Here is a 17,229-nt window from a genome sequence, read left to right as displayed (position 1 = left end):
CAAAGATTCTCAACCCATGTGGCTTATTAAAAGAAATGTGACTGCATCAAATTTATACACTTTATTAAAATGCTTAAACTAAAATTAGACCAAGAAAACATATCACCAAACCTAAACTATTATTAATAAATATTAATTTAACTTAAAAATAAAGGAGCTATCAAATCATGATCAAATCAACAACCCAAACAAGTTAGTCTCTATATTGGATTGGTATGCAAGCATCAAATTAGTTAAATCATCACATTAATAACAAAAACAATCAATGCTTATAAATTCGACAAAAGAATCTGAGAGATGGCTGTCCATTTGGTTATAAATTCCAAGTAAAGAATTTCACTGATGTCAATGAAATCTATAACTTAAAGCTGGTTCAACCTCTTAATACTGAAACCAAATTATTATCTAAGGTCCAAACCACAACTTCAAAGCCAATTATAAGGATTCATTTTTAGACTTAAGTTCTACCCCCCCATGCGCCTCCTCTTCCTCAAAGATGTTATAATACAGACTTTAGCAGCATATTTGTGAAAAGCAGAAGTTTGACGATTATTTACCAGAAATAACAGATGACCACTTCAAATTTCTCAGGACCTTTCGACACAGAACACACTTTCATTAGCGTTTTTATGAGACAATATTTAGGGCTGTTGAAAGCTGGGAACTTTTCTTTCTGGGGTCTTCCCCGTGTGGGCTTTACGGGTGATTAAACACAGGCACACAGTCACATGTCCACCTTCACTCCCTAAAAATAAAGAAAATTAAAATGCTGGGATGTCTCCCAGTTAATAATAAACAAAAGATATATTTTTTAAAGAGAAGAAAAATAAGATACTTATGATCACTGGGGTTCCAAACCCTCCAGCTCTCACTGTCTTCTGGAATCTCCTAGAGCAGGAGCTGAAGCTGCAGTCAAGGAGCCAGAGAGTGATGATCTGCTGGCTGAGTGGTCCTGGCTAGTAGGCCTCCTTCAGGGTAGGGAGGCTGATCCAAGACTGGAGTGGCCTGGCTGTTGATGCCATAACTATCTCTCCCCAAGGAGGCCAGTCATGGATGTTCAGCAAGGTTAGCCTGCCTTTAGGGAGCTTGTTGACTGGAAAGGTAATGCTTCTTGGACTCCCTTTGGTTCTTCTGGTGTATAAACTCCACTTGCTGCACCTCTCCTTCTGGTCTTCAGACAAACTAGAAGCAAGGCCCAGTTTGCATGGGCGGCGAGTTATATACCCACGTGGTGCCCGGGCACCAGCAATATTCAGAGCCCAGGGGCCCAGCTCCACCAATGTTTGGAGCCGGGTCTCCCCCCCAGCCCCACCTGCCGCCGCCCCCCCGCACCTCCCCCAAGTGTCCCCTGCTGGCCCCATGCATGTCCCTGGGCCCTGGAGGGAGCAGAGTGTCCCTGCCGCTTCTGTGCAGCTTCATGCTGTCTCCCTGCAGCAACTGCTGCCGCAGGGTCCTAGTCCCCCACATATCGACTGCCATATCATCCTCCTCTCTGGCCCCTGTTCCGGAGAAGCCTGCCTGCACCCCAAACTCATCCCCAGCCCTCCCCACCCCAGATCCTATACCCCCAGCCAGAGCTTTCACCCTCCCACCGCACTCTCAACCCTCTACCCTAGCCCTGAGCCCCTCCAGTACCCCAAATGCCTTATCCTCAGTCCCAGCCAGAGCCCTCATCCCCCTGAACTCCAACCCTCTGCCTTAGCCCTGAGCCCCTCCAGCACCCCAACCCCCTCATCTCCAGCCCCAGTCAGAGACCTCACACCCCACACTCCTACTCTCGCCCTGAGTCCCTCCCACACCCCAAACCCCTCATTCCCAGCCCCAGCCAGAGCCCTCATCCCCCTGCATCCTAACCGTCTGCCCTAACCCTGAGCCCCCTCCTGCATCATGAACTTCTCATCCCCAGCCCCACCGACACAGCCCTCACCCCACACCCCGACCCTCTGCCATAGCCCTGAGCCCCCTCCCACAACCCAAACCTCTCATCGCCAGCCTCAGACAGAGCCCTCATTTCCTACACCCCTACCCTCACTCTGAGCCCTCCCACACCCCAAACCCCTCATCCCCAGCCCCACCCATGCACCCCCTCCTTCCCCCAAACTCCCTCCCAGAGCCTGAACCCCCTCCCTCCACACCCCCTCCCATCCCCAAACTCCCAGCACCTGTACCCTGCACCCTGCACCCCAGACCTCCTCCCTCACCCAAACTCCCTCCTAGAGCCTTGGGCAGGTGGGGGGCAGAATTTGGGGGGGACGGAGTTTGGGCAGGAGCGAGTTCTGGGCACCACCAAAATTTCTACAAACCTGCCACCCCTGCCAGTTTGACACCATGTGAGCTGGTCTAGTCAAGTTTGAACTAGGACAGCGTTAGCGAGCATCAATTGGGAAAGTCCAACTTAGCTAGCAATCTAAAAAATATCTGGTGGTTGCTTATCACAGAGACCACCCAGAGGGTTGGTCTCTGACCCTCCCGAAATACTGAAAATTCAGACAGGTGAGACAACTTTTGGTTTTATTGAGTGAAAGTTCAATATACAAACATTTATAAAAATAGCTAACGGGAAAACCCTAGCAACAGAACCAGTCGCTGAACAATAAATTAATTCATCAGCAAAATTAAAATGAATTCATACTTAAGATAAATGTAGTCATCTACAGTTTCTTCTCTTATTCTAAAAAACAGACAAATGCTCTGATTCTTCTTGCAAACAAGGCAATTACAGGAAAGTGTCTATTTTGGAACTAGTCTCTAGGTCAAACAGCTTGTCATCTGAAATCTATATAGTGACAGGAACAAGTATAGCTCATCGAGATGAAATCCATTTTAAATATGTGTGTATTTTATATAAAGTCTGTATGCTTATACAAGCTATTCTCCTTGCAGTATGCATGCAGCGTGTGTGTGTGTGTGTCTGTGTGAGCACTGCTTGCACGCGTCTGGCTCTGTGTTTGTGTGTGCATATGTCTTTGGGTGCATTTGTCTGTAGTCATTGCTGCTGCCTTGCTGGTTAAAGTGAGGGTGCTTTGTGGGTGAGCTCGACCCCTGGACTGCAGTGGGATGGAGTGGGAAAGTTCAGTGCTCCAAAAAGTGCTGACCAGCACCACAACAGCAAAGATAAAAACAGTCAAGCAGGCTAGCCAGTAAGGGGTAGCAGCAAGCTTTGCCAGTGCCCCATACGAGCTGTGCCATCTGACTGAGCCTGCCCAGTAGGAGGAGACAGCCCACTGCTTGGAGCCACTCCCGACAGCCTTTCTGAAACTTGCTTGAAGGTCAGAGTGGTTTGAAAGGTCACCCATGGTTTCTCTTTTCTCCTAGAAGCACAGACAGTGATACATCTACAGAGAAGCATCCTCGCTCCCTACTGGCCAGCCAAAACTGCATGCTGGCAAGCGATCAGGTTTCCTCGCATCTGTACAGCCACGTCTCATTCCTGAACCTGCACATTGAGAATAGGCAGACCCAGGGCAGCTCAAGCTCCAGCCTCACCTTTAATACGTACCAAATGGGGCAACTTGTCCACCACAAAGAGAGAGACTTGGTCACCCAGGAAAGAGTGGGGACATCTTGGGAAGCATAAATCTCTGAGGGGACTTCTCCATTTGCAGTTATCAGCCTTCTAATTCATATCAGTGCAGCTCCCCAGGTGGGAGGCACTAGTATAAACTGCACAGATGTTTCACTGCCATATAGCAGAGCTAGACCAGATAGTGCTAAACATGTAGGAACCCTGTCTACATTAGTACTCTCACTGCTGCTGCCCCAGGGAATTACATTTTTATTTTTGCCAATGTAGACAAGCCCTAAGGATACATTACGCTGAATTCCTGCCTGGCCTCGCCAATGATTAGCAAGGACGTACAGAACATGTAGAGTTATTTAAAGGGTCTTTTGTAAAATTCTTGTTTGTTGAAGTCTGCTGGAGAGTTAGCATACCACAAAGCTCTATGCATGTGTGTGTTCAGGAGGCAGTGTGCGTGCAATGGCAGGGAAAGCACAGTTTGTGTGTCTGTGAGGCATGATGGCAGTGTGTGCCTGTTGCAGGTAGCAAGCCTAAAAAGCCCTGGGGCTGCATTTTCATCTATCGAGAAACCTAAGCTGGTGCAGAATATGGCGCCTGCTTGCTAATGTAAGCAGTGCATCTAGTGGCAGCTCACATTTCCTGCACTCCAGGATCTGCCCATTGGTTTCTGGGTGGAGTTTAAGGTGTTGGTTTTGGCCTATAAAGCCCTGACCTGCTTGGAGCTGCCTACCTGAAAGGCATCGCTGCCCATGCTGTGCTGCCACTAGCAGAGGCCCTTGAGCTGGAGCACACTCTCTGCTAGGGCCCCTTTCCTTCAGATCACTCACTGACAAAGTCCCCAGTAGTCCCAACCTGTCGACCTTCCAAGGCATGTTGCAAAGCTCATTGGATGGGATGGGCACAGGGGTAAGCAGAGGCAGCTAAAGCCAGGTTTGTCTAGGAGGAAAGTGCACTGGGATTTTCAGCTAGACAGGCCACACAACATGGGGGGTTGGGGGTTAGACAAGGTCGGGAAGGAGAAGTGGTGCTGCTCTGGATGGTGCTTTGTAACTCCCAGGTTTGTAAATGTGTGGTAAGCATCTGCAGAGCTTTAGATGGGAGCTCTTTTGGCTGAATTTTCTTTTAAGTCAAAATAAATAAATATATATGCAAACCAAAAATAGTAACTTTAATATCTTCTAAAAGGCATAGTAGTACCTCTGTGTTAAGATTAGATGCAGTTTTTCATTTGAAGCAAAATTTCAACCTCTTTGTTTTGTATGGAGAATGCAATGTATCTCCCCCAAATTTACAGCTCATGAAGTGTGGGTAAAGACTGAATTTTCTGAGCATTTTCAACTACATCTGTGTATGAGTTAATTACAAATTAATAATAATTAAAATTGAAACTTTGAGATGTTTTTCAGACTCTGCCCTTTTTTCATAACCCTTTTCCTAACAAATGGCGGATTTGTGTCATTCACAATTTCTATCTAATTAAAACTCCTTGCCAATTATCCTCAAATGGATATTTATAGTAATTAGACTGGAATAAAAGGTAACATTTTTTTCTATTTTCCTTATAGTCATATTTTCCTTTACTCAGAAGAGGTGCCATTTCCTATAATTTACAGTGGGATTGAAGCGGCCAGTAATAATGGTTACTACTTTGAGGGGGACTGGGGGAGGAAAGTGAGGGGAGACAGAAGGACAGTGCCCCTAGTAAAGATGGCCACCATTTCCCATTTTTAACAATGGAACTGAAGCTGACCAGAGCTGCGCTCAAGAAAAGTGGCCCTCATTTTATTAAAGGCTTTGCTATCATAATTCTCAATCTTCAGACTTGCCAATGTGTGACAGAAGGCACTGCAACGTATGAAAAATGTCTGACATTGGGAACACTTGTGTTTGTTCACTGTGCTATAATCTACAGAGTATAAAATGTTTAAGGACATTCTCTCTGTTTAATTAATACAAACTCCTTTTTAAAACAGGAGTTTTACCATGTGTCACCACCAGGCACCATCCCGCTCCTCAGCACCATTTGAACACTGCACTTCTATATTCTTAGCAAGAGTGTTACTACTTGAGCTACAGTAACCACCTTTGTTACTAGAGGAGAAAGTCACATATACACACACACTCTGAGACCACTACAGGGGGAAGCCTGTCTCTCTCTCTCTCATCCTCCCCCCGCCCCCCCGACTCCTTGAACCAAGGACTCTGTTTAATTCTCAGCTGTCTGAGACGGCTGTGGTCTTGTGGTTTAAGCAGGAATAGGAGCAAGACATTTTGGCCTGTATTCCCAGCTTTGGGAGGGAGATATAGTGGTAAGAGCAGCAGTTACAGGCAGCATATTCAGATTCTGTGTGAGGGGCAGTGTGGAAGCAAAAAGGCTCAACTTTATTCTTAGCTCTGCTGGAAATGAACTTGTTCAATTTCTCAGTTATCTTATTTGTAAAATGAGGTGGCTGATACTTGATTGCAACATATGGGAGATGTATGAGGTTGTTGCTGAGTAACAAGCTCTGGGAAGTGGAACAGTTGAGCTGTGATTGTGTGGACCCAGTGAACCTTCCCCGAAAGGGCATTTCCATGAGGGTGTCTCCTTGTCCTCTAACGTGGGAGCCTGCTTCAGCTGAAATGTAGTACACTTGAGAGCGCTGCTTGTCATGAAAGTCAGGCTGCTACTAGTCAAGAGGGCCTTGCCTCTTGGCTCTTTTGTTAGCAATGGGACCAGAACCACAGGGTATGTGGAGCAGCTGTTGTTTTGTAAGGAGCTGGAATGTGCCTGGGGGGTTACCAGGGTTTCTCTCTCTATATGTCTATACTGCACACTAAGCCCAGATCTGAGGGACTCCAGCTTGTGGACTCATAGTTTGAAGCCCAAGCTTGAGCATCCACAGTGCAGTGGGAACCCAGGCCTCACAACCATGCTGGCAAAAGTACAGGAACGCCATGGAAGAGAACCATTGCTCTTGGTGAGGGAATTAGAGCAGGAGTGAGATGACCTTCAGGCCCAGCTCTGGCAAATCCAGAGTAGGAGGCATCCATGCCCCTGAGGGCTGCAGTCTTGAGGGGGAGAGTAAGTGATGGGGTGTTCACCACACACCAGCCCTGAAGGGGTTAACAGGGCTCACCAGGGACTAATGAACCTGGTGGGCTACACCTAGAGGAAGATTTAGGCTTGACTGACAAGCAATAATTGAAGATAGAGCCCATCTAGGCAGGAGTAAGCAGGGGCTTGTATCAAAGCAGGAATGAGAGCAGAAGAGGCTGCAGTGTGGAGGCTCATAGCTACTCTAGTCTACTGAGAAGAGAGGCATGAAAGGGCTGAGGGAAACAGCAAGAACTTGAGCAAACTATGGCTGCATAGTGTTCAGGGCATAGTGTCCCTGGGCTGGAACCTGGAGTAGTGGGAAGGCCGAGGTCCCCATACCAGCCACTGGGAAAGTTTTACAGATGTGGAAGTTGCTCTGAAGACTGCCTGAGACAGGTTATAGGTAGTTTGTTGCAAAGAGACAGCAAAGTGAATCCTGGAGAGCAAGTGAGGGCAAGCAAATGATGGAAGGGGCAATAGATTCTATGAGAGCGGATTCTTAGACCCAGTCACAAGGAGATGTCCCCTGTGGTGAGTAAACCCATTTACACTCACCCTCTGCTGCTCCCTAGCACCCACTGTACAGTATAGCCATCCTAGTCGCTCATCCTCTGCCAGCCCCTAGCACCCATAGCTGCTCCATCCTCTGGTCTCTTGCCCTCTAGCGCTCATACATGCATTATGCAGCATAGCTACTCTGACCCTTGTCCTCTGCTTCCCCCTACTGTCCATTGTGCAGTATAATTGTCCAATCCCTCACTCTCTACAGCACCCTAGTGTCCATTATACAGTATAGCAACCCCAGCCCCCTACCCTCTGCCACCCCCTAACACCCATTATACAGTATAGCCACACTGTCCCTGTCTTTTTCCCCATAGCATCCATTATGCAATACAGTCAGCCTGGTCCTGATCCCTTGTCCTCTCCTGCCCCTAACACTCATTATATAGGATAGCCATGCCAATCCCCTCATACCATCCATAATACAGTATAGCCATCCCATCCTGCACCCTCTCCTGCTCCCAGAGACCGCTTGTGACATACCCAGGGTACAGTCTAGACTGATGAATAGCTGTGTCACCCCAGCCCTCTTAGCTGGGGTGACCTTTATACTGCTTTGCTGCCGTAGCCTCCAGTCCAGATGGCTCACAAGCAGCTTCCAGCACCTAGCACTCCCAGCTACATCTGTGTGCACTTGTGACCTGCCAGTCACACCAAGGTTTTTACTTGCATGAATTATTCTACAGGGTGACCCCTGTACACTCCCAGACTTTCCCCCAAAATGTGCATCTTGTACTGCCCCCACCCTCTCCTGCACAAGCTCATATAAAGTCTTATTTTATTAGGGAATTGCTACAATTAGGAATCTTAAACCTAGCCCAGGAAGCTGCTATAGTCCCAGGCCTAAACCTAGCCCACAGACACCTACCCTTAGTAACCCTAACTCTAGGTTGCGGAGCCCTACTGACCCCAGGTGTAACCCTAGCCTAGAGAGGCCTACCATTAGTAACCCAATCCCTACCTTGAGGATCTTACTGGCCACAAACCTAATCCTAGGCCAGAGATCTCTACCCTTAGTCATCTTAACCCTAGTCTGGTGAGCTCTAGTGACCTCAAGCATAGCCCTAGCCCAGAGAGACCTACTCCTCCAGTAACCCTCACTCTAGACTGAGAATCCTTACTGGCCCCAAGCTTAATTCTAGCCTGGGAAACTCTACTGGCCACAGGCCTAATCCTAGCCTAAGAATCCCTACCCTTGGGTCTCTAACACTAGCCTGGAAAGCCCTACTGGTCCCAGATCTAAACCCAGACTGCAGAGCCCAACCCTTAGTAAGCCTAACCCTAGGTTGGGAATCCCTACTGACCTGATGCCTATTCTTAATAACCATAACCCTAACCCAGGGAGCCCTACCGTAGGGCCCCTACCCTTAGTAATTTTAATCCTAACCTGGGGAGCCCAGCTGGCTCCAGGCCTAACCCTAGCACAAAGACCCCTACCCATAATAAACCCCGTCCTAGCCCCAGGAATTTTACCCATAGTTACCCAAACCCTAGGGTGGGAAGTCTTACTGACCTGAGGCCTAACCCTAGCCCAGAGACACATACCCTTTGTCACCCTAACTCTGGCCCAGTGATCCCTTCAGGCTCAAGACCTAAATATAAGATGGGAACCTTTACCCTTAGTAATGTTAACCCTAGCCCGGGGAGGCTTAGTGACCTCAGGCATAGCCCTAGCCCACAGAGGCCTGCCGTTAGTAACACTAACCTTAGTGTGAGGATCCCTCCTGGCCACAGGCCTAATCCTAGCCTGTGGAGCCCTATCCTTAGTAATCCTAACTCTAGTGCCAGGAGCCCTATGGGGCTCAGACCTAATCATAGGCCAGGGATCTCTACACTCGGTAACCCTAAGCAGGGGACCACTACCCTTGGTAAGGCTAACCCTAGCCTGGGGAATCATACAGACCCCAAGTGTAATCCTACTCTAGAGAGGCCTACTATTAGTAACCCTAACCCTAGCTGGAGTGTCACTACTGGCTATAGTTCTACTCTTAGCCTGGGGATCCCTGGCCTTAATCACTGTAATACTAATTGAGGAAGCCCTACTGGCCTCAGGCCTAAATCTAGCTCCTAGAGGCCTATGCTAAGTAACTCTAATCCTAGTCCAGGGTGTCCTACCCTTAGTAAACCTAACCATAGCACCACAAACCCTACTGGTCACAGCCTAGGGATCCCTTGGTAACCCTAACCTGAGCCCAGGGAGCCCTAACCCTAGCTCGGGGAGCTGTACTGTTGCCAGGTATGACCCTGGCCTAGAGAGGACTACCATTAGTAACCCTGACCCTATCTTGATGATCTCTGCTGCCACAGGTGTAATTCTAGACTGGGGATCCCTATCCTTAGAACCCCAATTTTAGGCGAGGAATCTCTAGTGGCCCAAGGCCCCTAGCGCAAGTCACATCAGCTGCAGCCTGCCAATCCCATAACGTTGTCCCACTGCACCTCAGGAGTTGCCTGCCAACACCAACTCTACCACCCAGAGCCAGCCAACTCAGGAGCTGCCCGCCAACCCCTTAGGCCTGCCCTCTTTGTGCAAACTGCCTCATGTCACCCACCAACCAACTTACCCCAATGCCAAACACAACCCCTCTCAGGAGCGGCCTGCTAGCCCCACCCCCACTGCTCCACAGAAACTGAGCCAGCCTTCTAACCTTCCCCCTGCCCAGCACAAGCTACTTCAAGAGATGACCACTGACCTCCTAGCCCCATCCCCTGTGCAAGCCTAACCTTAGCCTGGGGAGACCCTCCTTTAGGGTACCCCAGCTAGGGTTACTAATGAGCCTCAGGCCTAACTCTATCCTAGAAATCCCCACCCTTAGTAACTCGACCACTACCCTTAGGGTACGTCTACACTACAAGACTATTTCGATTCATCTTAATTCGAATTTCTGGAATCGACCTAATGTAGTCGAAGTTGTGTATCCACAATAAATACAGTAAATCGACTGTGTGAGTCCACAGTAACGGGCGAAGCGTCGACTTTTGAAGCGGTGCACTGTGGGAAGCTATCCCACAGTTCCCGCACTCCCCGCTGCCCATCAGAATGCTGGGATTTCCCACCAATGCATGCTGTGGAGGGGGGAAACTGTGTCGAGGGTGGTTTTGGGTAACTGTCATCATTCAACCGTCACTCCCGCCAGTGGGAAATCAGTTCGCGCACTTTTCCTGCTATAAGTGACAGCGCGGACGCCACAGCACTCCACTGCGACCATGGAGCCCGCTGCGATCATCGCTGCACTTATGGCTGTTGTCAACTCCTCGCACCTTATCGAACACCTCTTCCACAGTGAGATGCTGAGAACTCGGTCGAGAAGGCAACGGCAGCGTGGTGAGAACATGAAGTCTCAGAGTGGCACAGACCTCTCAGAAAGCACGGTACACCGCGCCGTGGAGATCATGGTGGCAATGGGTCATGTTCATGCTATGGGACGTCGATTCTGGGCCCGGGAAACAAGCACGGACTGGTGGGACCGCATAGTGCTGCAGGTCTGGGATGAATCACAGTGGCTGCGAAACTTCAGGATGCGTAAGGGCACTTTCCTTGAACTGTGTGACTTGCTGTCCCCTGCTCTGACGCGCAAGGACACCCGGATGCGAGCAGCCCTGACTGTGCAGAAGCGAGTGGCCATAGCCCTCTGGAAACTTGCAACGCCAGACAGCTACCGCTCAGTAGCGAACCACTTCGGCGTGGGCAAATCTACCGTGGGGCTTGCTGTGATGCAAGTAGCCAACGCAATCGTTGATCTCCTGCTCTCGAAGGTGGTGACCCTGGGAAACGTACAGGTTGTCATAGCTGGCTTCGCCGCAATGGGATTCCCTAACTGCAGTGGGGCTATAGATGGGACTCACATTCCTATCCTGGGACCGGCCCACCAGGCCAGCCAGTATATAAACCGCAAGGGCTACTTTTCCATGGTGCTGCAAGCACTCGTGGACCATAGGGGACGGTTTACCAACATCAACGTCGGGTGGCCGGGCAAGGTTCATGACGCACGTGTGTTCGAGAACTCTGGTCTGTTTAGACGCCTGCAGGAAGGTAGTTTCTTCCCAGACTACAAAATAAATGTTGGGGATGTGCAGATGCCTACAGTGATCCTCGGGGACCCAGCCTACCCGCTAATGCCCTGGCTCATGAAGCCCTATACAGGCGCCTTGGACACTGACAAGGAACTCTTCAACTACCGGCTGAGCAAGTGCAGAATGGTGGTGGAGTGTGCTTTCGGACGTCTGAAGGGGAGATGGAGGAGCTTACTGACTCACTCGGATCTCAGCGAAAACAATATCCCCATTGTCATTGCAGCTTGCTGTGTGCTCCACAATCTGTGTGAGAGCAAGGGGGAGACGTTTATGGCGGGATGGGAGCTTGAGGCACATCGTCTGGCTGCTGATTACGCTCATCCAGACACCCGTGCGATTAGAAGAGCACAGCGGGAAGCCGTGTGCATCAGGGAGGCTTTGAAAGCCAGGTTCCTCAGCAAGCAGGGTAACCTGTGACTATTAACTTTGTGTATAGAGAAGCGGAACCTGCCCCTGTTTCTTTACCCAGTTTCTGTTGACTCTCCTCTACAGTTTCATATCCCGTTCACCCCGTTTGCCCCCTTCCAACACACGTGTACAAATAAAGTTAATAGAGCATTGTTCAGCAACAACCTTCTCTGGACTACTGACTTCGCGTGAAAGGGTTGACACAGGGACGCTGACTGTGGTGGGTTGGGTGTGCAGTGATGTAGAGACCACTTCTAGACTATAGGACTGATAGGCTCCTGCTCGTACAGCGGTCTCTGTGGTGAGGACTGGTACAGGTGCGTGTGCAGGAATGGGTGAGGGGTGCAGGCTTTGCGACGGAGTTTGGGTGCAGGCTCTGGGCTGGGGGTTGGGGGCGTAGGAAGGTGTGAGTGGTGTGTGATAATGGGGAGGAGGTGTAGGGGGTTGCGGGCTGGGGGCTGATGGTTTGATGCATTGTAGAGACTCAGGGCTACGATAGAAGGGCAACCTGCCTTGCCGCTTGTGGATGGCATGCTCAATGACCCTGGGGCAGCAGACAGCATTTCTGCGGGTAGCCTCTCTACTGTGAGACAGGGACGCGGCGCGGCGGGGTGTGCGTGAGACGACACGCCGGGGGAGGGGTGGCAGGTGGGGGCTGGTACCTGCTCCAGGCAGGGAATTGACGGGGCTGGGGGAGACCCGCGTGGGACAGGGCATGATCCAGGCATGGCCGGTGGAGAGACCCACCTGCAAATATACCTGGCGCAGGGCACCTTCCGCCTATGAGCAGAACATGAAAATCACCCCACAGACTGACCAGGGTGACTAGAGGCTGCACTCTGTGAGTGACCAGCTGTTGATCTTGCCCCCATATCTGTACCACTATTAACGGTGAAAGTCCTATGCAATTCCCAAACCATTCTCCCCCCTTCACGGAAAGTATTCTGCAAAGAAACCTGATGGGAAACGAAATTACCAAAAAATAAAAACTTTTTATACTGAACAGCACATTAAGGGAAGGACTTCTCAAAAGTAAGGTACTGAGAGCGTTTTGTAAGTTTAGCACTCTGCTGTGGTGCATTAACATTTTTCACGGCCCCTGGTGCCCCTTCCTCTTGTCATTTTGGGTGATGGGGGGATTGGACTTTGCGGCGGGGGGCGGCGGTCGCAGATGCAGTGAAGGGGAGCTCCGTCCTCCTTCCTGCGGTGCTGCAGAACATCGACAAGGCGCCTGGATCAGGTAGGGATACAGTTGCACCTGTGTGACGGGAAAAAGTGAGTGAATTCCATAGAGAGATATTTTTGGTCAAAAAAGAAACAAAGTCTACTCAGTGTATGTGAACAAGAGCAAGCACAGCACCTCTCTCATGAGCACTCACTCGGGGAAAGTTCGATTTCTCTGGGTTCGCTTTCATTGCCTGTGGTATTGCACTGCAGACCAGAGAAGCGGGGCAGGAAAGAAGAATCCATGGAGTGGCCAGGCATGGTAAGCCTAGTTTTTTTTGCAGCTTTAAGTTGCATCTACAGCACTGTCCTCCTGCTGCAGGCAAACATGAAAGCAGAATCGGTGCCCCTGTTGCAGCCCCTCGCGGCCGTTCCCTGTTAGAGATCCCTATATTCTCCCACTCTGCAGCCTCCTACACGTGGCTGTAGAGTGACGCTTCTTGTTATGCAAAGGAACAGTTAAGCACAACCATTACTAATGGTACACAAATTACTCTAATTACATGCAGGAGTCTGCGCGCGACATCACACTGAGGAGAGTGTCACGGAGAGAGAGAGCGCGCATGCTGGAGGAAAGCCAACACAACCCTGGGGCCTATGCTGCCATGCTCGTGAAGGCGCTGGTCCCCGAGTTCCAGCTGAGAGCGTTGCGTGGAAAAGTGTGCTTCCTCGGGGCACCCAATAAGCAAGCCCTGCCCAGGAACCTCATGCAGAGGCTTGGCGATTACCTCCTGGAGAGCTTCCTGGAGATGTCAGAGGAAGATGACTGTTCCATCCACCTGTACATAGACTTGTGTTCGCCTAGTTGTTTTCCCAGTTTATTTAAAAAATAAATGTTAACATGTTTGAATGCTGTTACCGCTTGATCCTTCTCCTGATTCAGGGTCCGTGGTAACGGGTGGGGAGTGTTGGTAGGGGATCTCATTGACGGTGACGAAGAGATCCTGGGTGTCGGGGAAATCTGTGCTGTAAGCGCTGTCGACTGCCTCGTCCTCTTCAACTTTCCCGTACGCGAACATCTCCGAGGAACAGTCCGTCGACAGTATCCCATCCTCTCAGTCCACGTTCACTGGTGGGGCAGTGGTGGCAGACCCACCGAGAATGGCATGCAGTGCCTCGTAGAAGCGGCATGTCTGGGGCTGGGCTCCGGAGCGTCCGTTTGCCGCTCTGAGTTTCTGGTAGCCTTCTCTCAGCTCCTTGACTTTCACGCGGCACTGCGTTGTATCCCGGCTGTATCCTCTGTCTCTCATGGCTTTGGAGACCTTCTCGAAGGTCTTTGCATTCCGTTTGCTGGAGCGCAGCTCCGAAAGCACAGACTCATCGCCCCACACAGCAATCAGATCCGAGACTTCACGGTCAGTCCATGCTGGGGACCTCTTTGTAGTGTGAGATTGCCTGGACTCCTCTGGTGGAGAACTCTGCATCGTTGCCGGTGCTGCTGAGCTCGCCCCGATGAGCAACCAGGACATGGGATTCGAACTGTCCAGACAGGAAAAGGAATTCAAATTTTCATGGGGCATTGACTGTGTGGCTGGTCAGAGCATCTAAGCTCGGACTGGCGTCCAGAGCGTCAGCAGAGTGTTGCACTCTGGGATAGCTCCCGGAGCTACTAAGATCGATTCGCATCCACACCTAGCCTAATTCGACATAGCCATGTTGAATTTAGCGCTACTCCCCTTGTCGAGGTGGAGTACCGAAGTCGAACTAAAGAGCCCTCTATGTCGAATTAAATGGCTTCCTGGTGTGGACGGGTGCACACTTAATTTGATTTAACGCTGCTAAATTCGATTTAAAGTGTTAGTGTGGACCAGCCCTTAGTCACCAAAACTGTAATCCAAGGATCCCTATCAGCTCAAAGCCTATGTATACCCTGGGGACCCCTAACCTTAGTATCCCTAGCCCAGGCAGATCCAGCAACCCCATGTGTTGCCTTATTCTGGAGTGGATTCTCCTTAGCAACCCTAACCCTGCATTGAGGCTCCCTAGTGGCCATAGGCCTAATCTTACCCTGGGAATCCCTACCCTTAGTAATGCTAACTTTAGCCACGGAGGCCAACCTTTAGTAACCATAAACCCTAGCCCAGGAACCCCAACCATTAGTAACCCTAACCCCAGCTCAGGGAGCCCTTTAGAAACCCTAGCTGGAAGACCCCGGTGGGCCTCAGGCCTAACCTTAGCAAGAGAGAACCCAAGTCTCTCTTCCCCCAAATAAAGTTGCCTTCACCACATCCACAAAAGGGAGATTCATTCCCATCCTGCCAAAAGCTTGAACTGCTTCTTGACTGCCCAAGCCTACCCTGTCCTCACACCTTCCCCAGGAGTCAGTATAATCAACTTTTCCCTATGCAGCTGCTAAACTGTTAGCTTCCATCCTGCCAAGAAGGGACAGTGTGGAACTAAAGTTAATATAAAAATATAATTCAAGGCATACTGAAATGATTGGGTTCATTTTCAAGTTTAATTTGATTTTAAAAAACCCTCATTTAAAGAAATCTTCCTGTCTGCCTCTATGAGATTGGAGCAGTGTGTGTGTTGCCTGAATTAGTAGGAAAATAACACCAGAATACGTTATTATGAAGTGGCAAAAGAGCCTAATTACATGAGTGCTTAAAAAGTAAACCCACTTTCAGTTAAATGTGGGAAGTACTTATAAATTACATAAGGAGACTTATGTAAATAAGTTACACATGAAAAAGATTTGATCATCCAGTATTTAATGCTTCTGCATGCACTATCTGTACTGCTGACCTCTCCCTCAGCCTTCCCTCTCTCTTCTTCAGAAATGCATCCTCTTACAGAAAGTGCCATGGGATTTCAAATGTCCATGCAGCGTAGGCAGGACTTCAGTTTTTAAGGCCTCAGCCCATTATTAAATGGCATGATCATACAGATGGATCTTGAGAGGAAGCAGGTACCAGTGGCCAGGTGTGTACTTTGACCAGGCCCACTGCTGCAGAGGGTGTAAATCAGTGCAGAATTTGCCCCATACATTCTCTATCCTGTAACTTCTATTCACATTTCCCTATACAAGACTGCAACACTTACGAAATTCCATCTCCTCTGCAGTTCAATACAAGTAATGCAGCATACTGAGTTTCTAAAGGTTAATGTTGCACTCTCTCCATCAGCTGCACTGTTAGAAAAGTATCACAATCTCTGAAGCACACAAATGGCATGATTCCAGTACATCTTGCTATGCTGCCTAGTCACATGAAGTGTTGACACAGCACAGGATGCATGAACATACCTAAAAACCAAAACACAGCTGGTTTAAATTCAAGTTTAAACATAGCCACTCTACCCCACCTCTTTAAAGAAAAAACAATACAGAACTTTGGATAGGGGTTACATGACAGGAATGTATTTCCCACTGAGATTTCTTGTATATATTGCTGTAGTCCGCCAGTAAACTTTATTTGCTAGAGAGTTTATTTCCATCAAATCTCAGTGCGGGGAAATCAGTACTCACACAAAGCTGTGAGCAGGCCCATCATGAAGGCAGCCACGGAGAGGCGCAGTTTGTCTTTCTAATTAGTCCTCAGCTTGTCTTCTCTGGAATCACTAGGCAGGGTGACTGTCAGACACTGCTTTGGGTACTCGCCTGTCTGGAATGAGTCCCCTGGCCTCTTTAGTGATCCATCTGTTAAAAGGGTGGTGGCAGGGGGTACAGGCAGGAAAGACGCTTCTCGCGCGGCAGCGGAGGGGAGAGAGCGCAGCTTCCCTGGGTGGCTGTCCTTCCGCCCACAGAATGCAGCAGTAGGATTTCTGCTGCAATGAAGGAGGCTTCTGTTTATTTCAATTACCTTCTTATATTTGAGCTTCTCTCCATGCCCTGATGGAAGCAACTCAAACACCGAAACCCACAGAGAGATCCGGGCTAGGCTGCCCTCGGAGCGCCCCGTACGCAGCCCCACGGGATGGGGGGGCGGGGAAGGAGACTGCCCCGGAGCACAGCAATGCTGTCCCAGACGAGCTGTGCAGGCACAGGGGGCACCTCACCCCCAGCCAGGCCCAGGCTGATCGGCGCTTCCCGGGGCTGAACTCACAGCCCCACCGCCAGGGCCGGCTCTAACCTTTCTGCCGCCCCAAGCAAAAAAAAAGAGCGCCGCCCGACCCCTCCCCGAGCGTCGCATCGCGCCGCCCAAGTCCCCGCCCCCCCAGCGTCGCATCGCGCCGCCCAAGTCCCCGCCCCCCCAGCGTCGCATCGCCCCGCCCAAGTCCCCGCCCCCCCAGTGTCGCATCGCCCCGCCCAAGTCCTCGCCCCCCCAGCACCCCGTCACACCACCCAAGTCCCCGACCCCCAGTGACGCATCGCACTGCCCAAGTCCCCGCCCCGCCCCCCAGCGCCGCCTGGCCAAACCAA

At 50.2% G+C, this 17,229-nt stretch overlaps 1 protein-coding gene across 4 annotated transcripts in view; it reads left to right on the top strand.

Moving 5' to 3' along the window:
• The window catches only part of ARHGAP36 (Rho GTPase activating protein 36), a 67,364-nt gene extending 62,341 nt beyond the window's left edge, over positions 1 to 5,023 (top strand). For 3 of the 4 annotated variants that reach the window (XM_045029195.1, XM_045029193.1, XM_045029194.1), the window contains one exon: positions 3,316 to 5,023. In XM_045029195.1, coding sequence (XP_044885130.1) covers positions 3,316 to 3,577 — 262 coding nt within the window. In that variant the 3' untranslated portion in view covers positions 3,578 to 5,023. The remainder of the gene's footprint in view (positions 1 to 3,315) is intronic. The other variant, XM_045029196.1, reaches the window with a different exon arrangement.
• The last annotated feature ends 12,206 nt before the right edge of the window (positions 5,024 to 17,229 follow it).

This window comes from Mauremys mutica, chromosome 9 (assembly GCF_020497125.1).
Source record: "Mauremys mutica isolate MM-2020 ecotype Southern chromosome 9, ASM2049712v1, whole genome shotgun sequence".
Lineage (NCBI taxonomy): Eukaryota > Metazoa > Chordata > Testudines > Geoemydidae > Mauremys > Mauremys mutica.
This window is presented reverse-complemented; position numbering and strand designations above follow the sequence as displayed.